The 25,405-nt window shown below is 39.8% G+C and overlaps 1 protein-coding gene across 2 annotated transcripts in view; it reads right to left on the minus strand.

Annotated features, from left to right (window-relative positions):
• Positions 1 to 605: 605 nt before the first annotated feature.
• The window catches only part of pax2b (paired box 2b), a 29,757-nt gene continuing 4,957 nt past the window's right edge, over positions 606 to 25,405 (minus strand). Inside the window, exons 4-10 of one of the 2 annotated variants that reach the window (XM_085466490.1) lie at positions 24,495 to 24,574; positions 24,283 to 24,402; positions 15,675 to 15,850; positions 12,808 to 12,922; positions 5,776 to 5,877; positions 3,770 to 3,856; positions 606 to 2,464 (exon numbers count right to left, since the gene is read on the minus strand). In XM_085466490.1, coding sequence (XP_085322616.1) covers positions 2,343 to 2,464; positions 3,770 to 3,856; positions 5,776 to 5,877; positions 12,808 to 12,922; positions 15,675 to 15,850; positions 24,283 to 24,402; positions 24,495 to 24,574 — 802 coding nt within the window. In that variant the 3' untranslated portion in view covers positions 606 to 2,342. Of the gene's footprint in view, positions 2,484 to 3,769; positions 3,857 to 5,775; positions 5,878 to 12,807; positions 12,923 to 15,674; positions 15,851 to 24,282; positions 24,403 to 24,494; positions 24,575 to 25,405 lie in introns of both variants that reach the window. The other variant, XM_085466491.1, reaches the window with a different exon arrangement.

Genomic DNA, 25,405 nt, shown 5'->3' on the forward strand with positions numbered 1-25,405 from the left:
GTACAACTTATATTTTTGTAGATAGATAGTAATTAGGTATAGTCTATTTGATACTTCATATTTATTTTCACATCTGTATGCCTTATTCTTATAGCTTTCTATTTTATTTTATTTGTTATACTTTATTGTAGTTGCACACCAGGGGTCAGGGGTAATTTTGATTGTCATTTTGATCCTGTTTATGTACATGCAGAATTGACAATAAAGCTGACTTTGACTTTGACTTAGACGTTGACCATAATTTCACAAAATTTATATGAATGGACTGAAATGCAGCCCTAAAATAATTAAGTAAAGAGAAGCTATACTTAATTGCTTACTTTTGAAATGTATCAAATAAATTTAAAATGATCTTGTCATTTTTCATTAAATTTAGCTTGTACAAATGAGGATTTTAATCACTTTGTTTTGTTCTAGTAAATGCACAAATATAAAAACAAACAGTGAAAAACTTTCAAACATGATTTTCTTTTTTGCGTGAAGTGATAAAAAATAGAAAAATATGAAATCCTCCCATTTAAGAAGATCTAACCAGTCAATTTTTTGTCTTTTGTCTTTATGTGTAAATGCAATGATTATACGAGACAACCCGCAGGTCCTTTTGCGTAAAAGATTTCAGACACTTTTATTATTGTACAAGTGATATCAGCATAATGAAAGTGATAATACCCATGAACATGAAAGACATTTTTTCTTACTGTATTTACAGAGAAGTGTCTTCACATCACACACAAAGAATGCTTCTACAAAATGAACAATTTGTAAATAACATAACATTAAATAAACTCCACCTACCTTTAGGTTTACAGCTGAATATGCATATGATGACCATCTCTGCACTGCATAGAATTTATACATATACTTTTCCTCATGAACAATGCGGGTTTTTTTCCTAATAATAATAACAATAATAACAATAATACTGCTCTCGTGATGCATATAGGCGGCCTGTAAATAAACATTAATGAGAACTAAGTCTTTGGCAAATGCAAATACATTCACTTGACAGATGAAGAAACCATCATTCCAGCTTGATTCAAACAAATGACTTGGCCTGAAACATGTTGGAGGGGGAGGAGGGGGCTAAAGTTAGGAAGGAGCATGTTTAAGGCATTTAGCTGAAAACGTCGCCCTGCTTTTTGATTTTATTGGAGTCATCAGAATCATCTTATCAGCGTGAATCTGAACGCTTCAGTTATCAGACTAGACAAATGATGATAGTGTTTTTACTTGGGATGGCTGTTATATCCTTTTTTTGTGGTTGAATGCCAAAGACTTAATCAACTTAAATAGAAATGTAAGCTGTGAGAACATAGTATAGTGCACGCCAAGGCAGTGACATGATGGGCCTTGAAATACAAGATTAACTGTAAGTGCCTTTTGGACTTACAGCCGGTTTTGTGAAATAAAGCAAAGATGCATGTCAGTTTTCTGCATAATAACGCTCCAGTGTTGCAAACCTCCAAAATAGTGCAAAATTAACAACAAAAAAAAAACCACAACAAAAGTTTTGCCTGATGACCTCTTGAATCCTGACAAATAAGACATAGTGAAACACTAGCCAAGCAGTCTGCAGTTGAGTCATTACGAATTATAAAAATGAAATAAAAAAATCATTTTAAGAATATATTTACTAGTTTCTCGAAGTCTTGCAAATAGCGGGCCATGGTGCTATATAGTCATGGCTCCATCTATTTTCAAACGGATGTTTCTTTATTTATTTCATTTTCATTTTTACATCTTGATTGTGTATCACAGAGAACATGTCCTAATCTTCTCATGGCATCAAAAGCGATCGATTTACTCATGCTGGATGTTCAGTCGGTGACTGTTCAAATGGATAAAATCAACATTAGGCTGCCACAGCCTGCACGTGTTGCTGCTAATCTCCTCTGATCTCTCTGCACTGCCGTTTGAATCGAGAGGGAGACAAATTGGAAAAGTGGGGAAAAAAGGCTGCTGCTACATTTTAAGCTCTGGACAGTGTCCCTGCTGAGAGCCATCAAGAAAAAGGAATGTACAGTATTGATCCATGATGGGATGAAACTGTGGTACTGCTAAAGGGGGAAAGAATTCTTGACTTTTCTTTTCTTTTTTAGAGTCTTTTTCCTTTTATTTTATTTGTTAAATCACTGCATTTAGCCACAAGTTTTATCATGTGTGTAGCAACTTTCCCTGTCCGTGATGATGTCTTGGAGATTAAGTTTGGCTTTGATGGTCCAACAAAGCTGTGATGAGAGAGGACTGAAGTTGTCACAAATCCCAAAAACCGTTTAGTTTCTTTTTGTGTGAGCCAGGAATATTTTATGCGCAGTTGCTCAGTGTCCAGTGGACCATGCCGCTCACACCGGGGCAATATGGAGGCTGAGGCCATGGTCCTGCAGGTTGATTTGGTTTCCATGGTAACTAGTGACGGTCATAGGCAGTGGCAGCAGTGGGAGGGGCGGAGCCTCTCGATGCGGCACTATAATAATAAGGGGAACCTGAAAGTTAACAGAAGAACGAACCATTTGAAACAACAAATACAGTTTTCACTGCCATTTACCAAATATGTTAATATTCATATTATAATGTGTAATAATAGGTTTCATCATTCAAGTCACATCACACTAACCATTTACTAAGACCTGTCCCCCACATTTATTGTTTTTACCACCTGCCAATGTTTCCATACTGAAACTTTTGCATCAATCCTTGATGTTAGACCAGCAAAATTAGGATTTTCCTTTAAAGTTTACTTAAATGTTGTTTACTTAACTAGCTATAAACAACTAAGAAAGGTTGCATCTTATGCATTTCACATTTTTTATGCTTTCTAAATTTTTAATTTGATTTAAATTTGAATCTGCAAATGCTGTAATCAAAAAAGAGACCCACTAAAGCTACATGTCACAGACAAAAGGTCACCTATTGGATGTAGAAGACATGACAGGAAGAATTTTTTTTGTTTTTAGTATAGCAATATCAGCAAAATGATTACTCAACTGTTGTCCTAACATAATTTTTCAAATATAACACTTTAACATTTAGGATCGTAGAAGGATGTTCAAGGGGACCTATTGTGCTCATTTCTAGCTCTTTAATTTCTATTATTGCACTCTACTAGAGTAGTTTTGCATGATTCTCTGTTCAAATTAGTCTTTATTTCTCTGCTACTGGGCCTTAATTCATCTACAGTCTGAAACAAGATTTTTAACTCCTGTCCCTTTAAGACCACCATCCCGATAAGACAGCTGTCTCCTGATTGGCTGCAACTTGCAAACAGAAGGTTTGAAGAGCAGGTGGGTGGGGCTCGTGTGTTGACAACCAGGGACAGGATCATCATATTAGGAATATCCTGGTTGTACATATCCAAAACTGCCTTAAACTCAGGATTTAGAGCAGTGTAGTCTGAGCTATTAAACATACTCTAACCTTGTTATTGGAAACATATAAGAATCCGTCATTGGAATAATGTAGAAATGACAGAAAATAGTAGGTCAGTTTTAAGGATTAGCTCAAGCTTTACTTGGGCAAGATAATACAAAATAACACTTGCAATACATATCTATTTTATTACAGGTGGTGCTTAAATATAACACAAATCACCACCTCAAATGCACTAAAGCACTAAAAAGAAAGTATTGCTCTTGTTAGCGCTCCAGCTGTAATGCTTTGGGATGTATAAATATCCTAAGACTTCCATGTCTGCAAGGCTACAACTGGACTATCGCTGATCTAGTAAATGGTCAATTAATCATTCTCATCAAGTTTCTCACTCTCTACTCACTTAGTAATGCTGGGTTGCTGAATCGCCAGGCTTCATTGTAGGTTGTGTACTGTGGATGACTGTAGGGGTTCCCCGAAAACTCACTCCCTGCAAAACAAAAACAACAAATCAATTAGCATTTCAATGCATCAAACCATTACCCCCTTCACATGCAGTCATTTCTCGTCATTCAAAACAGGATGCAATTTGTGGGTGGAAATGATAGTCATCGATGTGAGACCAGTCAAGCAAGTAATTTATTTCTTTTTCATTTCACTTAAGTTATGCAACACTGAACAATACAGGATGTGACACTGAAGGCGGCTTTTCCCTGTCCCATTTATGGATATCAACCCATTCTTCTTCCTCCAGTATATTCCAAAGCAGTCTAATAAATACAGAGTGGTAATAAACAGTTTCATGCATACGTTTTTGATATGCTGCAATAAATCCTGCAGCCTTTCTTGGAGGAGTTTTAACATCTCCAGTCTCAAAGCCCTCTGGTCTAAACTCTGATGTTTCTTGCAACAGAAGTACCTTGGAGCATGTCAGTGAGCACTGCTGCTGGTTCAACACGTTTCTTTCTTTTACGAGATAATAAAGGCCAGATTTTATATGGAGCTGGTGAGAAATGGCTTTGCTTTAACAGTGTTTTGTGCCTGTCACTAAATCTTAGTGGTTGTGTATAGGATGAATCAGTTGTAACACAAAACCACAAGCCATGGGATTAAGGTCCTCATCTTTTGCTTGGTGCCACATAGGAACAAATGGAAAGTAAAAGTATGTTTGACTTGTCTCTTTTCCACCCACATGATTTAACAGTTTTATTAGCTGAAATCAAAAAAGTAAATCTGGGCTGCGCTATCGCCCAGGGCTCCCACATCACCCTTTGTTTTTACTGCTGCTTTGGCTATTATGGCATCAAGCTTTTGAAGAAGAATATGGAAAAATGTATACAATATATGTATTTTTATTGTCTCTATATTTTCAATATTTTCAAAAATAAACTACTATTTTAAAAATAATGTGCTAAATAATATAATAAATAATTTATAAATAAATAATAAATAATCTAGCAACATAGCATTACATGTAAGCCATTCAGTTCTAAGAATACCACAAACATTAAAGCAGGGCTAGATATGGATGATGCGATGTAATTTGGGTGTACCTACCCTTTAAGAAATACCCTTACCCTTTACAAAAGCATTTGTTTAGTGCTTTGAGGACTAAGTTACCACTAGGTTTTATGAAATGCTCCTTTTTAGTCTACCTTCAAATCACAAAACAACAACAAATGGAAAATAAATGCAACCTCCTTGGCTGAGAATATACTAAAAAATGTCATTTTATAATGGAAGAAAAAGGAACAGCCAGAGTCTGTGATGGGGTGCCTGATTGGTAAATGATATGCTAACACAATGCACACTTGACTGATTTCCTTGTCCATGTGGTTTAATCACGTCAAAGCAAAATGCTGGCTGTGCTTTGCTGAAAACGTGTGCCTCGATGCTGGAGCTGGAGAAGCGTATAAAGCCCTGCACCAAAACTGCATCTTTGCCCTGTTCCTGGCAGTGAAACACAAACCTGACCTCCTCAGAGAGACAATGATTTGAATATTTACCGGGCTCTCATGCCTCTGCCTTTTGACCCTTAACTGTTTGCTGTGAACCTGAACTGCAGGTTAAGTAGAGGAGAGTAAAGGATATGCTCTGGAGCTCAGAGGCTGGGGAGGGCTGCTGGTGCTGTTTATCGAGGCCGCTGAGAACGGCCACCAGAGGAGATGATGAGCCAACAGAACCGGGAAGATGAGAAGAAAGAGAGTTTGACCATGCTCTACCCTTTCTTTGATCACCTACTCAGCTTGTCTGATCCAATCATATGCACACATAATATAAGAATATGTGAATCCCTTATTCTACAGGTCAATATTCATTTAAATATTATACATCTTCTACAAATGTTTTGAGGGCAACGCCAACTGTTAAATAACCCCTAATGAAAATATAAAACACTTCATCTCTTACCAGGAACCATTCCAGCGAGTGTGGAGGTTGGGTAGCTGCCCTGGCCTGTAGGGGGAACGTGAGGGGGATACCCAGGTAAGGTTGTGTTGGCCATATCCCGACCTGCAGAGAGAAAACAAAACAAACAGAAAGAAAACTCAGGTGTGATCTAGAAAATCTTCTGTTTAAGATTGGTGACGCTGTAACTTACAAATGAATCCTTAACACTTGAGTGAAAAGAAACATTTCTATCTTTAAAGCAAGAAGCAAAGTATTCTTTTTTTAGGCTTGGAGAATTTAAAATCTGAACTTTTTTATATTCTGCTTGAGTTTCTGCTTTCAGAGTCTGATATTATCAAACAAAATATGTAGAATCTGAATCTGCTGAGCAAATAAGTAGCTGTTCCTGCAAAATAAAGGTTGGTAAAAGCAAACTCAAGTGCGGTTAGCCACTTTCACCTCTGCTTTCAGCCTCCCATCCTCAAAAATGCAAATGTGCAATTACACAAAACAACCATTACCCCCTGTTTCTGTGGACGTCATGACTCACCACCATCACCACAAGTCAGTCAGTACAAAACTCCAAATTTCAGTTACCAGAAAGCATCAGCCTGCCTCTAATAGGTGAACTAAAAACAAACTAACAGCTGCTGCTTCCAATCAACCGAATCCTAGTCACGTATATATGTCTCCTCATTAAACAATTCAAACTTGTCTAAATATGGCAGCCTTTAGTAAACCCCAGAAGTCTCCTCTCTTTTCTGTAGTGGCTGTAAAGGCAGAGCACGCAGGCCCCTCCGCAGAGCGTCACCCGTCTGGCTGCAGATATTCAGCTCTGTAATTGAGAGTGACGGTTGGGCTGTCCTCGTTGGCCACAGGGACATTCGGACTACGGCACGTAACTCCATTTACCACAGTGGCTGGGGTAAGAGAGGCCCCTGCTATATTGTCAACTGTGAGGGTCACTTAGACTCAAAGGGAAAAATCATTTCCCACTGGAGCTTTAATGAGGAAGTACAGGATAAAATGCACCGTAACACCAGAGGACAACAGTTGTTCGTGTTGTTGGTGTTACAAAAAAAAAAGAAAAGAAAATTATAGTCTGGCACCAGATTCAAATCCAAGTTTACTTTTTCATCTTATGAGGCAAAAAGTGTTTACTGGTAAATGCTGTTTTCCCTCAAACAATGTTTTTGACTCTGCAGCGCCGCTATGCATGATTTGTCTCACTTTTAATGTCTGTGACTCTGTACCTCTAACAAAATAAGAGGATATGCAAAGCAATAACTATATAATAGAATAAAACAACAACAACAACAACAACAACAAAGTACTGCCAGTAAGCATAAGACACAGAAAACATATATATACTGGATTAAAAGAATAATGGAACAAACACATTATTTGTTTATTTTGAGGATGTGGGAATGATACTTTTGGCTAATGATGTACCACTACTACAAGCTGGCAGCAATACTGGCTATGCCGAGGGATGTGGGGGCCAGGGACTGAAAAGGTTGGTGGTAAAACTGGCAGAAACATGGTGGCAGGCCCACAAGGCCAAGATCTGCCAGAGAGGACCAGGAGGACGAGGGTTAGGAGTAAAAGAAGCCATGGAAGCTTTGAATGGCTTCTATTTAACGCAAAGAGTGCATGGAGAGTTGAGGCTCTCTTTGTTTGTTTTTTGGTAAAATAGGAACCAATACAAAGGATTAACAGCAGCTGACACTGCTTTCATTGTTTTCTCACTCAACTACAGTGCTGCACTTGAATATGATGTATACAACAGTATTTATTCAGTGATTAAAATCATCTCCAGGCTGACCTGCTGGCCTGCTTTACTTAAAATATACTGTAACTCATATAATCCATGCTAACTCCCGAAAAAGACTCTTATGTATAATATTAATGTTATGATACATTTTTGTGTTGTTATTGTGAACACCAGTGGAAATTCTAACTGCAAAAAACAAACAAACAACAAAACCCCCAAAACAAAACAAAAATACCAATCTTAATCAAGGTTTTCAGCTCCATCATCAATTGAACCCTTAAAATGCGAATATTAATTTAAAAAAACCATTTTTTTTTTTGTCTGAAATTGTCACTCGATGACACAAATTTGCCACTCTGTTGTTCAGCAGAAAAAAGATTTATTCACAGGTTTGTTCAAAGGTACAATGTAAACCACAACGCTGTAAAATAGTACATGAAAGGCAAATATCAACTTACTTGTGAAGCGAATTTGCTCTAAAAACACTTTCCCCCCCAAAAAAGAACTTTTTCATTTGTGATCACAAATTGTCTGATAAAGAAACGATTAAATCTTATGTCCAACAACTGTTCCCTATTGTTTGCAAATCTCCACACTGATCGTTGTATTGTACGAGGGTCTGCTGAGATTTATCTTCTGCTTAAAGCGCTGAAACTCAAGGGCTGCAGAGTTAAAGAGCTTTATAGAAAAGAGTGAGGTCATGCTGGACCTTTCATTTATAATAAGAATTAGTTAGCCACAAGCCAGTGCACATAAGTCAAAGGGAGCCGTGGGAGTACTGTAGGTGGGGGGTCCAGCAGGGTTGAGGCCATTGTGTATGTGTGTGTGTGCATGTGTGTGTGTAGACACTGGTAACTATTGTCTAGCTGTCTCCCTAAACAATGACACTATCTTTTCTTCATTATTATTGCAGCAGCTACAGCTTCCTCATATGTTTAATAAAAGTAAATACTCTAATCTCTCCATTAGCTTCTGAAAAATATAATCACCACAACATCTGTTTTTGCTTGCAGTTTTAATTTATTTTCTTCAGAAATAATAGCATACTGCAGTTCAATTCGGCTTCTTTTATGCTGGATGAAGTCACGGCTGTACTGTAGTCATCGACGGGCACTTTATATTTTAAATAACCAAGCAAGACTAGATAACTCAGTTTTATGAAAGCTGATTTTACTAAAAGTTTGGATGAAGGAGTCATTATATTTTTCCTCGTGTGACGCTGCTTCCAATCTGGGATGTTATTGGTATATTTCTGAATTAAAAAAAATGTGTCCAACTGAAACTGGAAATGAACATTATTGGGGTAGTAAATTTGCATGAAGTAAGTGTAACTACATCAAAAAAAATAAACAAAACAAAATCACTAAACAAATTAAAAAAAAAAGGATTTGATTTTGTTTAGTCAATTCACCAATATTGGACCTAAAACTGATCAGGTCAATCAGATCAGTGAAACAATACTTTCAGCATAACCCTCATGGAAACTTCAGCCTTCATTTCCTCTCCAAAAAGTGTCAATTTTGCTAAGCGATTAGAATAAATGAATAAAAGAAGGACTTTAACATGCAAAACAGGAAAGGTTTACCCATTAAAAAACAGTTAATAAAGGTGTTTTAAAGGTATGTTTGCCAAGCTTCTGCGCTGATAACCGCCTGTGCCGAATCCTGCTTTTGTATATTCCAGGATGCAGTTGGCAGTGACTGCCAAAAGCTCTGTTACTGTTGCTTTATGTCCCCTTTAAAACCCTCTTTCAGTGAGGCACCGATTTGGAGAACTCTCTGTACAGCAATGATAACCTCATTAGCTGCTTCCTAGCCTTTGTTGTTTTTGCAACAGAGATGTGTGTCCAGATTCTCATTAAAAGATGGCTTTCTTTATATTGTCTGTTTCCTCTGACAGTCCCCTTAGATTGAACGCCAGCAAATCGAGCTATTTATTTTCCCCTGTCCTCTTTTTTTTCCCCTTTCTTTCGCTGCAAAAATCAATTCAAAGATTTTTTGGTTCGCTGTTACAAAAGCCTGTTGATTTCTGTCTTCATTTGAGAAGCAGCTCGAGCTGGGAATACTGTGTTATATTTCATAAACATAGCGGATTTCTTGTGAACATATTTGAACCCCCCAAAAAAGCAAACTTTGAAGTACACAGAGTGACTGAAAACATATATTATTATAGCAATAAAACCCGTGGGTTTTATCTGAACCCACAACCAGACACATTATGCACTAACAACTACTCAATTTCTTAAAACACAAAGGGAAAACCGGGGTGACCTTCTTGTTATTTGGCACAAAAACAAAGTCATTTGTGAATTACTCTTTTGCTTGCAAGAGTATTAAATTTACCATGACAGGGACACCTTCATGTTTGCTACAACAACAACCAAAAATCTTTGACCTCCATTTTCTAGGCTATATGCAGAATGGGGTAATTTATCACGAGCCAAAAAATCTCAGCACCCTAATTAATTACAACTAAGTAAAGAATGTTTGGAGAGCCAAATTGCTTTAATTCCCCGAACACCGGCTGAAAGTCATTCATTATCAAATGTGTGCTCAAAGGTTAGTTTGCTTTTCTGAAGATGAAATAAGCATTAATTTCGGAGCCCGCATTTTCCCCTGTGGGAAGACACGGGAGCGATTTGTCACGAGGCCACACATCACTGATGGCAGGTTCACTGTCTGATCATTGCTCGCTGCTCACTGGACAACGGCAGGTCTTGACGCTTTCTGTGTAGTTCACCCTGAGAGCACTCGCTCAGCTAAAGTGTGGCTAGTTGTGTTTGCTGGATGAGGTTTTGTTTAATAGCAGGAGGGTATAAAAGGGGTGTACAGAAGCAGCTGCTTGAGTAGGAGAGGTGTCATTGACACAGGGGCTTTAAGCCATTGGAGGCCTCCATTAACAGGCCCAGCAGGGAATATGTTTAAAGAGTCTTCAGTATGCGGCCAATGAGCAGAGATGTGTAAAACTCCCACTGAACGCTCATGGGAATTTTAAGAGGGCTCTTAAGTCTGAAGCAGCATCAAGAAAACAGGTGGGCTCTGGCTAATTTCAGGAAATACAGAAACGCTCTATAGAAATAGTGGACAATTGGCCGTATCAAGACCATCTCTCCATTTATTTCTCAAAATACACACAAAAAAAGTTCCGAACTCCTCCCTCCGCTATTCACAAATTCACCCACGGCTCACACTATTTGAATTTTAAGCAGTTCGACTGAAAAAGAATAAGAAGCACTTGAGATGAAATCCATCTCTCGAAGGGAATTCATCAAAGAAATTACTTCCCATATCAACAATAGAAATTACCTCACAATATGCAATTGTCCTATCCACATATTCATGGAACCCTTTGGTGTTTTTATGGGGTAAGAGGGACTATTTAGCAGGTAATACAGCATTAATGTGGAGGAAAGGGAGAGAAAAAAAGTGTTTTAATGGAAGTGGCTTCTTGCCTCTGAATTTCGATGATGTGCACAATGCCCTTAAATCCCTTTCTTATTTGAGCCTGCTTTGCAGGTACTTTTGAGCCTTAATAGGATAAGCAGAGGACACAAAAGATTTCTATCTCTGAAGTCTTTCAGTTCACTGAGAATCCTGATCTCTGGCAATGAGCACTTCATGAATCATTCATTTTTAATAGATTATGCAAATTCCAGGACATAAAATCAACAAGATCAATAACTGCAGGCATTTTAATTGGTGTTCAAAAACACATTTTTAAGCACGAACATAATCTGCAGTTCTTTCCCGCGTAAAGACACAATTAATTTGAAATTGGATCTCAGCCTAAATACTGCAGATAATTTGCCACTTTTTGCAAGGCTTAAAATTCCTCTGGTGAGCTTATCGCTGGCAAGTAAACTGTAATACTCAGCCATTAGAGAGACCACACACCTGAATATCACCTATTATCCACACAGGCAGGCACTGGGGGGAAAACCAAGCAGAAGAGCCACTAACCAAATAGTAATTACCAAGTGGAAGTCAGAGCCATGTTTGTTCCATTAGTTTGACCTCTGTACGCTTTATTCCTGAGATCTTCCAACATGGAAGGGCGCAGAAAAAACTTATTTACTAATACAAAATCAAGTCGAGTCAGGTGCTTTCCACACACACACACACACACACACACACACTGGAACACACAGCCATCCATACAATCCCATCTTTCTTCCTCTTAATGTCTCTTTGCACCTGTAAAGCAGTAAGGAGACCCTCTCTGCAGAGACCATCTAAAATATCCCAGGTGCCGCCTGTAGAGACAAGCCTGTTTCTATGGGGCCATCAGTGCACAAAGGACAAACACACACCTTTCTTCTCAGGAGGCCTGCCTTACAGGGGGAAATCTACCTCCCACATATTAATGAGAGAAGGGCCCTTTCTTTTCTCATAAGACTGCTTGGCTATCATTTGAGAAGGAGGGCTGCAGCAATTTTCAATCACCCTGTCCCCCCCCCCCCCCCCCCCCCCCCGCGCAGAACTCGTTGCCTTTGATGGCTGCTGCATAATTATATGAATTTTAATAAAAGCTCTGTATATTAATCTCAGGCCCCCGACAGTCATCGTAAACTTTCAGTAAACTTAACCTTCTTCTTGGTAATAACACTGCAACAACAAAACAATATTTCAATTAACCAGACAGTCATTAACTGTGACAAGGAGAGGAGACAACTAGGAGGGAGAAGCAGAGAGAGAGAAAGAGAGAGAGGAGGGTGAAATAAATGATCGTAGTGTTAGAGTTAGGCGGCAGAAATGCCAGAGCGTATTTACCGAGGCACATTACTCGTGCTTTGAGACACACAAACTATCTCCTGGAGAACAAATTGCAGGAGCAACACAGCAGCAGCCAACAAGCAGTCAGTCCTGCATGGTGGCCTTTTTTTTTCCTCCCAGAGACCTTGCTCTGATACACAGTCATAGTTCTGATGTGCTGGCACCCAAAGGTCCTTGTCCAGTAGTGACTGAACAGCTCCCCTCCCCTCCCAGTCTCTCTTATCGCCCTGCTTGCTCAGCAAAAAAAAAAAAAAGGAAAAAAAAAACCAAGACGGAAGACTGCTGCTAAGCTTTTTATCGCATTTTCAGCTCAGAGTGAAACGGTAAAAAAGTCTTCACACTTAACTTTTTGCTTTGCCTTTATTGTCACATATTTCATTTTGCTCTTTGTCAGTTGCACAGGCATGTTTAGCTCTGACTTTCTTGTCCTTTTACATTGTTCAAAACCCCTCAGCTGAAGCTGTGGCTCAGCAGCATAAAGGCGTACTGTATGGCACTTGATCTTACCTACAGGGTAGCTTTGCGACACGCTGGGGCCCAGGTCTGGGTTGGCGCTAGAGGATAAACTGGGTTTGCCTTCGTCCAGGCTGGAATTCAGGGCAGGAAGCGAGTACTCATTAGCCTGGGAAAAGGACAGTTGAATCATTACACAACCAAACAATACCTATGGAAATCCTCCTTTCTCCTCCTCCATTAAGCGTTCCACACAGGCCTGTGTGAGTATAAATTTGTATGAGAGCATTGTGTGTGTGTGTGTGTGTGTGTTCATGCTGCAGGGTGGCAGTTCAAGCATATCATGAATGTATTTTGGTATTGTCTGAGAGGAAGTGGGATTTTGAGATGAGTGAAAAGCCAAGGTGTCAGCTGGCCCTTTGTGCTTGACTGCAGTGCTACTCCTGATCAGCCAAGGGAGAAAGCAGTTCTGCTTTGTTACAGACACACCATGTGGCCTCGTTTAAGGAACACTATTCAGGTTTTTTTTTTTTGAGTTTTTGTTGTTTTAATTTGGAGTCTAAACCACCTTTAAATTTCATTACCTCTTATCTCTGAATACAATCACTTGTACAGCTTGTGTGTTTTGCTATCGTAAAACTGTTGAGGCTTTTCTTTTTGTTTGGGCTCAGATGTTGGCTTAAAGGGCCAGTTCACCCAAATCACGCACGATACAAACCCTTAATCCTTCTGATATTTTGAAATGTAAACACATCTGGAGCCACCCTTTTAATAGAGACTGATGGAGATGTAACTTTTTTTTAAAGGAAAAATTTTGTTAAAACACTGCGGTTTGCCATTAAAGATTTTCATTATTATTGCTAATCTATCAAATATTAAAAAAAAAAAAATAGATTTCCTCATTTCTTTTTTCTTTTAAAAAATAATATTTTTTCAAAATAAACTTTCCTTTTAATTTTGAAAAAATTAAAATTAAAAAGACAAACAAAAAAACCCCACATGAAATAAAGTTTAAAATTGATAAAAAATAGATTATTTAAATAAAAAAGTAAAGTAAAAAGTAAAATATCATTATAAATAAGTGAGGATTTTTGATGTAGAAAATATTTATTAATCATGACTTTTGATCAAAAACTCATGGCAACACGTCTTTTCTTTACTGTGTATTATTATAGCACTGAATTATCTGCAGAACTCACATATTTTATAGAAGCATTTTTATTGTCAGCGACTGACACCAAAGCCTGTACAGGCACTGTGCTACACAAAAGCCTCCCATTCACCTTCATTGCACTGGGATGGAATCAAAAAACAAACGAACAAAAAAAATGAACTCTAACTTGTAATTTGGGTGACCTGACTTTTTAATTAAATAAAAAACTTTCTCAATGTAAAAAAATACTCTTCCAGGTTCCCCATGGCAGATGTTAGCAGATTTTTTTTAATGAGATGAGACTTCCGGAGTCTGAGTGTTGACAATGTTTGTCCAAAGCGCAGTGTGCGAGGCTCAGTGGGCCGCGCTCCCACAGGAGGACGCCTGTGACCCCGCTCTTGTCTGCCACTATCACAGATAAACTCTAATTGTCTGCTACAACTGTTCACTGGCACAATGTCGGATGTTTTCCTCTATTCTCGCAGGCTTCAGACGCCAAACAGACGTTTTATCATGCAGATAAAGGGCAGGAGGGGGAAAACTGAAAAGATAGGTCTGAAAAGGATGACCAAATGGCTAGCAGAAGTGTGGGAGGGGTGAATCCATTGAGTTTTGCATCTCCAGAATGGCTTTTTAATGCCTCGCTACAGAACCCAGACACTGGCTAATAGGGACACATTTTCCAGAGGAAAAAAGAAAAAAAACCATGAGGCACCCATGAAAGGGAAAATACTCTGATTAATATTGCATTAAATTAAAGCTGATTTTTCTGGACTGTTCCTGGCCTCCTTTCTTTTTTCTTACTTACTCACCCCCTTTTCCTAGTCTAACCCTTTTCCCTCTGCCTTTTAATACTCTCCCTGACGCTCTTTGTGATTGCAAGTCATTTCCAATTCGTTTTGGTATTGATCTTCCAGTAGAAATCAGTTTTGTAATTAGCTGCAAATTAGGCCCTCTTCTGGAGGTGAGGCCTGTCCCACTGATTTATCACCTGCGTAATTCGCCCCGATTGGAGAGAAATTAAAATGAACTCAATTAGGTGACTGCTTTTGCTTTATGGGTCCGACTTGTAGTTCGGTGGGAGAAATTAATAGTCTCTTGTTGTTTAATAGTATAATGAAAGTAAATAAAGGTTATCCATTGTAATAAGCCCAGAGCTTTTAATAAGCGGTGGGTTCTGGCTGTCATTTTGGCGTGGGGGGTGGCTGTTTCCCAAATGCCTCTTAATTTTTCGAAATGAGGATGGATGGCCAGAGTGGCTTTAATATCAGGACCAGGAAAAAGGTGGAGGCTAGTGTTTCATACAACTATTTCATGGGCATGTGTTACAATAAAGGCAGCTTTTTGAGGCTGCGTCAGTCGTTGCACATTAAGATATGTCATAGAATTGGAAAATAAACAACAAAGGCAAGAAACAACAGTTGAATAGTGTGGCAAAAATGAAGAAAAAAAATCTAGGTATTGATTAATTTCTGTTGCTTTACTGTTATTCTCAATTACAGGGAGTACACAGAATGTGTTTTTCATCACCAAATCAATAGTATGTGGGAGTTTTCCTACTGATACCTCCAGCATTATACATGCTGGGGCTGTAATCCCAGGCTTTGCCATCTCAGACATTTATTTAATTAGCTTTTATTTCCAGGAAAGGGTTTGGGAATATATGTGACAGAGGTGCTTTTTCTGTGTTTGACTCAGTACTAGCATGCTCGGTTTTCAGTGCTGCAAGAAAGGAAAAGCAAAGATGGAGAGTTTCGGTGCCACTAACCTGTTCTAGTTTGACATGTTCCGTCGTAGAGAAGACGTCAGGGTACGAGGGGCGTTCAAAGACCCGGTCCAACGCTTCCAGCTGCTGCTGTGTGAAGGCATCTGCCCTCAGGTGTTTCCGTAAACTCTCCACACTACCCTGAGAATCACTGTTTGGGCCAGAACCATCTGAACCATCTACAAGAAGAAAGAGCAACATTCGAGACACTGACCCCGGGAAGCTGGCCTTTACTTCAAGCTATGCACTTTATATTCTTCTCATGTTTTTTTCCTGTACCTTCTCTGTGGGGGATCTGAGAAATGGAGTGCAGGTTTTTCTGTACCTTAATGGCTGTGGTGAGCCACTGGCTACATTACACAGGCTTTTCCCTGCACCCCTCCACAGTATTAACACCATCATGATCTGAAAGCCCTCTGGTAATTGATGGATTACCGTCACTTGCAAATATATACATGTTGTGGCAAGCATGTGTACTAATGAAAGCAGCAGCAAGCCCATTATAGTGCCTTTTCATTTCAGCCAGTGCATTTTTCTTCCTTCTTTCCTACCCCCCCACCCAAAACCCTACCGATGTTACTGAAATCAAGAGCAGCCTTTTTTTTTAAAGCACAATTTCCCTTTCACAATTCAATACTGCTTCCATTCTCAGTGAGCGGGTGGTTCCATTTGAAAGCAGCAGCAGAGGACAAGGGGCTGAATAAAATTGTACATTCTTGTTCAATCATCCTGCTCTCCAAACACGGGAATTTTCTCCCGACTCCTGACCTGATTACTCGTCTGTTGGGAGAAGGATGCCTCTCCCGTTGTTACTTGTGTGCAACGCTTTCAAACCTTCACAGACCATCCTTCCATAGCGCCCTCTCTTTTTCTCTTCTCCAGCCCTTCTTAACCACCCCCCGCACACCCCCTCAGCCACCTCTCCAGGCTGCAGTGACAGTGTCTGTAGGTCTTCTTCCCCGGATCCCAGAAAGCTTCAGCTCCCTTACAAATCTGTCATTCTAAATTTGCGGCAGATTATGTTCTCCCCTCAGTGGGAGAGTGGTGATATATGATATGCAAGGCCGCTATTGATTGCCTGTTCTGGTGGCAAGAGGGAGCTGAAATGAACTTGAAATGAACATCATGCCTCAACTCATTGTGCGTATAATACTCTACTTAATCCCACATTTTTCTCTGCCATGGAATTCAATTGATCAATCATGTCTGTGTGATAGTACCATTTGGGAGGGTTATTGCCGTTCTATTCTGCTGCTTGACCTTTTTTCACCGGCTGAGGCCAGAGGATGAACCCGACTCTCCAAAGAGGAGCTGATGGAGCTATAAACAAGACCATAGGTAGGTGTGCATAAGCCAAAATTGTGCTGGCTGCAAAAATGTAAAGAAATAAAGCGTTTTGCTAACAATATCTTATTAGCAAAACTTTCAGTCTCCAAAATAAATGCATTAAGGTTTATTTAAAAGTGCTGCAGAGATCTGACAGGCTGTATTGTTTTGTGACGGAAATATTGCCATGAGTTTCTTAGTCAGTGTCACGTTTGCATAAAAAGGCTTTTATAGAGCTGCATTGTGAGGAACTCTTATATTTTTGCTATGCGGAAGATCTGATTTGGGAGATAAACGGTTTCACTGATGCATCATTTACCTTTCAAAGAGGTAATATGAGGTAATGTGTAGAGGGTGTCTGCAAAGGAAGGACAGCAGCATCATTCATTTCAGCAACTGCCCTAAAATGAATTTATTTGTGTAATTAATTAAGTGACAAAGCAGCCCAGTAATTATAATGGTGCTGTGACAAAGGAGGAAACTGGGTAATGTATTACATAGTGTGCAAAGGAAGAAGTTTGAGGTGATTGAATTTGCTCTTTGTTTCCAGGTTTGAAACATGACCACTCGATTTACATCAAGTTAGATGAGATAATCCATTTCAGCCCTAATTTGAGGTTTTATCTTACAGGACATAGGTTAGCAGTAGAAAGGCTGTATATAAAAGATGGATGCAGCTCTGAAAAGTGAAGTCTAATACAGCTGAAAAAAGATTAAGTGCATTTAAAAAAATGACCCTTTGGCTCCCTTGAGCAATGACCTCATTAAATACTTTCCTAATGAGTTTGTACTTTCAATTATTAGTGCAAAGTCCTATTTAATACAACGTGACATTCATTTTGTAAAGTATGGTCCCATAAAACAGGATGTATGAGCTTACAGTGTCCTTTGTTTCTTAGTCAGATCCACTCCTTGGTACCCATGTTTCATTTTAAAAATAAAAGATGCGATGGCCAAACCAGGAGTCAACAAACAAATATGGGATGTCATGCTCAGCACAATAGCATATGAAAATCCCCCCTTATTGCCCCTCATAGTGTCACTCTATACCAGCGGTCCCCAACCCCTGGGCCACGGACTGGTACCGGTCCGTGAGTCGTTTGGTACCGGGCTGCGAGAGTTGAGGCTTGGGTGTGAAATGTATGGTTTTCAGGGTTTTTATCGGTTTTTAGTGTTATTTTGTTCTTGTTTTTATCGTTAACTCGGTTTTCCTGGGTCTTTTCACGTGTGTTATGAATATATCTTCGTTTTTTTCGGTACCAGTACAAGTTTTATTTTGTTGTATTTATCCGCGACACCTTAAAGGCCGGTCCGTGAAAATATTGTGGGGCATAAACCGGTCCGTGGTGCAAAAAAGGTTGGGGACCGCTACTCTATACCCCCCTAGAGGGGCCTATCCCCACTGGTTTAACATGTGCAATACCCAGAAAATACAACGATACAGCTCTACTACTTGGTAAAAAGTTAAATTTATTACTTTAAGAGCATAACGCAATTCATACACAACAAAAACAAGGAAACACCTCCCCCCAAAAAACTGCTTTCTTGCCCCTGTAGTGGCACTTTGGTACATTCAGGTGGATAATCTCACCTGCTACAGCTGCACCAAGTCACTTTATCAAACCCAGTTGTCCTCTTTGCTACCAAAGCAAATAGAGTCATTAATTACTTTCCATCAGCGAGCCTGATCCACAACACCCTGATCAATACCCCCAACCATATTTGTCATTCACCAGTGTGGAATACACTTCCCACACACAAGACAAACCATCCTGGGTCAAGCTACACACTTTTCCTCCCACTCAGTCCAATCTGCCCTCCCTGCTACTGATTCTCTTCTGACAAATCAGCAGAGGTGGTGTTTTGGTGAAGAAGACGACTCTCTTAAGACCATTCAGGAAGCTATGTAATTATGATTCTTCAAGCATAGGTTTAAGTAGTTTGGAGAATGTTTCCCCCAAAAAAACACCAAAGTCCCAAAAGAACATATTGTTCTTAAGTGAATTATGACTCCTGTGCATTAGGATAAAAAAAAGAGTACAATTATGTCATTATAAGTGCCAACAAAACATCTTTAACACCAGACATTCCCGTTGCTGGTGAAAACTGGTTTTTTAAACCAGACTATGATTGTTCTCTCACCTTATTACCCCTGTTGCTATCATTAAAACCCATGACAAAGTTGCTTAACCACAGCAAGGTAGTTATTTTAAGTCAAACCTAGAAAGGCCTAACTGGAAAAGCTCTGGAGTGTGAGGTTTTTTATTTAGATTTACTTTTTTTCCATACTCAAGATTGAAAAAAAAAATAGTATCTAAATTAGTAATTTGATAATAATTTACATTTGACTGATTTCTGCCTCATTAGTTTAACCTCTTAATGCCCAGTTTATCACATTTAATATGTGATTTTTTGTGTTTTTGAGACTTCCACATGATCAGTGTGATCCCACCCTCAACATAAAAAATTTAATAAATTGCACAATACAGTTTTAAGCAATAAAGAAATAATAAACTGTCACAAACTAAACTCACAAATGCATATATATATATATTTTTTTTAAAAAGAAGAATTTTCTGCTACTTATTTCATGGTTCGGGGTTTAAAGAGTTAATGTGTTAGCGAGCTGAAGCCGCTGTCAATTAAATTTGACCAAGCCTGATCTACACTATATATCTACTATATTTAAATTTAGAAATGTTAACTTTAACATTTTGCTTATATAGCCATACATATTGTTAAATAAAAATGCATCAGCTTGCATAAGTGCTTCAAAATCTCTTCCGAAAGTCCGAACCATCATCTGGACATTTCTAAATCTGCCCATTACGCTGCAGTGATAATAATCTCTGACCACAGTGGCTTTGTTGTTGCTTGTCTCGCTCTGTGGTCACTTATTGATCACCGCTGGCACTGAAGATATTCATCTTGACATCGGTCTGTATTAACACTCTGGTAACAAGGGAGTAGCCTCCATCAGATCAGATAACCAGCTTTATGAAGCAGCCTCCTCTCTGCAGGATTGGCACCCAGAGGTCATGACCCCTAGCAGGAGACTTAAGCCAATGCAACTCCGAGTCTGAAGTCGGTCTGAGTGACTGGCTTCTCCGTCACAGTTGTTATTTTTGATAACAATTATCGCAAATGAAGTGTAGACTGAGTATGAATAGCAGCTTTTCTTAGAAGAAGAGAGGGGCTTCAGAATAGAAGCTTAAGGTCTTTTGTTTAATGAAAATTGAGTTTTGAAGTTTGTGTTTGAGGCACCTTGAGGTCAGGAAAGACTCCCTTAGACGAATGAGCTTTGCCCCCTCCCAACTGTACTCCCACCCGGTCTGCTTCGTGTTTAAATAACATGTCAACATGCATACGAGTTTGTTCCCTCAACACATTCACGTATTTCACAATAATATACCTGTATAATTTCCCGCCTGATTCAATTCTTGGCTAAATGAAATCAAATTAAAACTCGTTTGCATCAAATTGGATGAACTCAGCTTCATTTTGGCTTGCTAATTGATTATTCTGATTATGTAAACATAGATGAAATACTGTCTTCTGGATGTAATATGTTTTTTCTGTGTTACTGTAGGAACAACAAATTGTGTAGATCAGCAGAAATTAAATTTTGGTAATAAGAATTTGAGAACTTTAAACCCATTTTTTTTTTTGCATTATTTCACATTTTATTAGCCAAACATAGCCTGATTGATTACTTGCAAAAAAATGTGATTACTCCTGAGAATTTGGGTACGTCGAATATCACCTAGTGGTGACCATTAATTTGTTGTGATGTTGCCAAGCTTTTAAAGGCTTTATTAATCTAATTCGGAGGTTACACTTCGGTGCTGACATTTTGCTGCACTCCCAGTTCCTGTGTTGATTCTTCCTCTCTCCCAAAACAGATGCTGATACACAGAGCAGGGTGTGACGGCGGCCCGCTCCATCACTCATCTCCATCCACACGCCTCAGTTCAGTCCTCATGACACTCAGAGATGAGAAATAATTAATTCAACAGCTACTGAAGCACAGAATCACATCCATTCTGACTGCCACTGGCTATTGTTGTTGGGTTTTGAAATATATGATGATCATCTTATCATGAAATTTCTCTCTTGGTATTTCTTTCATAAATCAAAAAAGAAAGCCAGACAAAAAGCAAGAAAAGCACACACAATGGCTGAAATTAAGAATCATCTACCGGTCTGATTGTGCAATTGGCGAGTTGCTTTGAAAGGACATATGATATCACTTTAAAGGACCGGACACACTTCATGGACACGGCCTGTTATCAACACACCTCCGAGTTGTCTGCTTAAGTCAATTCAGCTCTTACACACATTCACTAATAACATGAAAAAAAAAAACGAACAAACTCAAAAACAACACCGAAAGCAAATTTGTGCTCAAATATTTCGACTGTTTTTACTTCACTCGGGGAGAAGCAGCTTCTCCTTTGTCTTTTCTGAAGCCCACAGTGTCAGAAGCAGTGGGGGGTTTTCGAGCAGGGATGCAGGGGTGAGGCGGGTGGTGGGGTACTTGGATGTTAATCTGTGAGGTAATAGCTTTTCTCTGCAGAATTGCGAATTCTAATATATGTCAATTTGTAAAACGTGCAGACAGCCGTGGTCACCAAAGACACCATCTCCTGGGGTCTCGCTCGTGCTCCCTCCCTCTCTCTCCCACACCCTGTCCGTCTGCAACAATGGCTGCCAAGTGTAACATGCTACTTTTAATTTGTAATAACACGTGACAATAGCAGATTAATGGCTCTTATGACACCTGTGTCCCTGAAGCTCCTCTTGCCGAGACCCAGTGTACATAACGTGTGTCACACTACATTATCTCTACATCCCGCCTGTAATGGGGGAACCTTTTTTAAGGGCACTGCTGACTTGGAAACTTAGGAGCTGTCTGCCGGCTTGGCAGAGAGCCACGGCTACTGCCTAAAACAAATACTCTGGGCTACACGGCCAATCCATTTCACCGGGGCTTGTGTTGCACACCGCCTCCCCTCCCTAACCCTTCCCCTCCTTTCCTTCTCTCTCATTTTTGTTCATGTTTTCAACCCTTGATAATGACTGCTTGTGCCATAATAATCATGAGGCTTACCAAGTTAAATAGGGCTCAGGCAAGCTACTGTGCTGTGAGGAAATTTAATCCCAGCATTAACCCAGTATACACTACTGCCTACTGAGTGAAGGAAGATATGTCTGAACAGCAAACAAGGCATTGCTGAAACACAGAGAGAAAATCTGCTTTGAACCCAAAACAACAATGAAGCGCTCCGATAACAGCAATATCTTTCTAACATCTCCGAACATCTTTGCTTTCATTGGTATATAATATGAATATGCAAATGCTACAACCACCGCTTAAATGTGATGTCAGCGGAGTCCACATCATGCATAAATGCTTTACTTTCAAAAATACACCCCTAAAATATTGCTACATGGCAATATCGGTCTCCTAAACCACAAGAGAGGACGGATTGGAGTTGCAGCTCAAATGTCAGAACATTATTCACACAGTGAATCACATTTACTCAGCGGCTCAAATTTATTACTAAAGCAAAAATCTTTGCATTCCTCATCATGCAGAGAACATGGCATAACTGTAGCGAGAGCCCTCGTGCAATGGACAGTTTAACCTACCTGCAGCAAAATCTTTTTGTTTGGTAAAGTGCACTTTAAGGGAAGACAGCAACAGGACAATTGTGTCTACAGGGTAGCATCGTATGTAATATACTATTCTTACAAACTGTGGCTTGAGGCAAGACATTGCTTTTGCAGCTGTGTGTGGCCAAAGGCCCAAGGTTTTATGTTTTGGAGAGATGAAGTATCCATGACCCTGTAGTTTCAGGTAGGCACCAGCTGGCTTTTGCGAGAGTATATAAGAACCAAAGCTCCACCATCTCTGTCAGTATGAGCCCTACTCTGACTTAAACACGCACGCACACAGGCACACGCATCCACGCACACACATGCAGCTTTCGTCTCTTTCTATGTAATGCTGGACGAGCACCTAAATCACAGAAATGGCAGCACATCAGGGGAATCATTTGAGACTGAATAGCCATAGAAACATGGTGCTGTCACCTGGAAGACCTCCACAAAACAGGCCAGTTCTCCTTCTCTCTCTCTCTCTCTCTCTCTCTCTCTCTCTCTCTCTCTCTCTCTCTCTCTCTCTCAGACACACACATACACACACACACACACACACACACACCTTATTCCTCTCCATGCCCTTTAATACCTCTTTGCCCTTCAGTAGCAATCTGCATAGAAATGTGTGCATTCCATCATTCAGTGACTAGACATTACACCCTGGCTAATATGAGAGGTCCTCGAACGACTGAAAATGAACCCTTGAAAATACCAGACGTTTGCATTATGCCACTGCGATTGCATCTCTTACAGGGAAAGACTTGATTATGTCATTTGCCATGTCCACGTCATGCTGGTTTTTATATCTTTGCCAGGAAATCTACCTCTGACAGGTCATTAGTCATCCCTCCCTCCCTGCACGCACATAAAACATCAATTCCACTCAATATCCCGCAAACCCCTGTGCTTCTCAACAAACGCCAGAACAAAGAAGACGCTATGTAAACTGCTGCCGCGCTCTGATTAGCTCTCATTCCAGAGCACTGCAGAAATAAGGCACTCATTCCCCACCCTGTTTGAGATAACTGCCCCTTTTCAGCAGCGACATCATCCCTCCATACCCATACACGCCTTGTAACACGAGTGCATCTGTTTAGCTATTCTCATCAGCTTCTTATGTAGTGACATTAAGGAAGCCTATTGCTTACAGAACCAATAATCTGTATCGCCTCAGGCCCCCTTACATCCACTAACCTACGACTTCAGCTGCAAAACTAGAGCCACTTTTGCTCTAAAAAAACAAAACAAAAACCACAAGCCCTCCACAGAGCTATAGCCGCTTTCTTGACTGACCTGGGTGGTTGGCTACATCATCTTGACATGTAATTATCTAAAGCCCTTTAATCACTTCCATAAAGATTAATTGCAGGAGACAACAGCGGAGGTCGTGTCTTCAAATCAAAAGACTCCTTGGCAGGTTGACACAGCAGTGTAACAGAGTTCAGACTTAGGTGTTTTATAAGGGTCATCTACTGGAACTGAAGCAGGTTTGAATGCTGTAATTGCATGTTCAGCACAGAGGGTTTTATAGTACAAAGCTGTAACCTCGTTTTTAAAAAGACTTTTTTTTCCTCCTGATCTTATGTGTTCATTTTTTCTTAAAAGTAAAAATCTCACTTACCTTCATCTCTTTTCCTCTTTTCACCATTGGATCGTGGAATACCCAGAATTCCATTGATGGAATAGGATCCCGCAGGGTCGTTGGAGGCGCTAGTTACAGGTGGAGAGGCTGTGCTTGGTACTGAGAAAAAGACAGGAAAAAAAAATCAGCAACTCCTATTTGATATACATGTATATATATATTTATAGCACACATGGGAGCTGTAATATTACCAATTGTGTGGCCTGGTGTCGACAGAGATGTCCCATCAGGAGATGGATGGAAAGGCTGCTGGACTTTTGTTCGGATGATCCTGAGCAACACCAGAAAAGCACATGTCACCTCACATGACACTTATCTATGCATAGAAATCAGTCATAGCAGTTACTGTGAATAAGCTATCAAATGTAACTCATACACAAGAGGGGATCTGGTCAGTGGTTCTACCTTAAAGGTGAGACTGAAGAAAAGTCTTCATTGCACTTTTGGTCTGAGTGATCTTGCAAACAAAGCATGAAATCACATCAATTCACCTCAATGATCAGCTTCACTGACTCTACCTGGCCCACACTAATCAGCACGCTCTCTCTCTCTGTCTCTCTCTCTCTCTCCCCCACTGTGAAGGGGGTTTCACTGGGCCGATCACAGCCCTATAGCAGCCCGCTTTGCCTCCCAGATCAAACATCTCCGCAGAACCACCAGCCCCCATGTGCCAGTGCGGATGAGGTTGTATTGATCGGGGCTTGGGGAGAAAAAGTTGGGGATTAGTCACACGGGCAAACAGATGCAAATAGAAAGCTATAAATTATATGTGACAGGAAAGCAATAGTTCCTTATTGCCTTGCACAAGCTTACGCCAGCATTAGATTCCTTTAATCTGAATGGCAACTGGGGAGAGAGGGAGCTGTCACAATAATTTGTAAACTTTAAAACTATTCATCACGTATGCCACGAGAGCCATTTAAAAGTACTAAAAAAAAGAAGGCGGTGTGAGGACCGTAGAGCCTTTTGGATGGTGTTCTTATCGCTCATTTGTGACTATGTAGATTGGAACTCTGAATCAAAAATAGTATGGTTTTTATTTTGGTCATCCGATATCAATGTTATGTAGGTGCCAGAAGCCTTCAGAAAAATTAATCCCACA

This window comes from Copadichromis virginalis, linkage group LG8 (genome assembly GCF_057382275.1).
Source record: "Copadichromis virginalis isolate Kocher_CV1m ecotype Utaka linkage group LG8, C_Virginalis_male_GT1.1, whole genome shotgun sequence".
Classification (NCBI taxonomy): Eukaryota; Metazoa; Chordata; class Actinopteri; order Cichliformes; family Cichlidae; genus Copadichromis; species Copadichromis virginalis.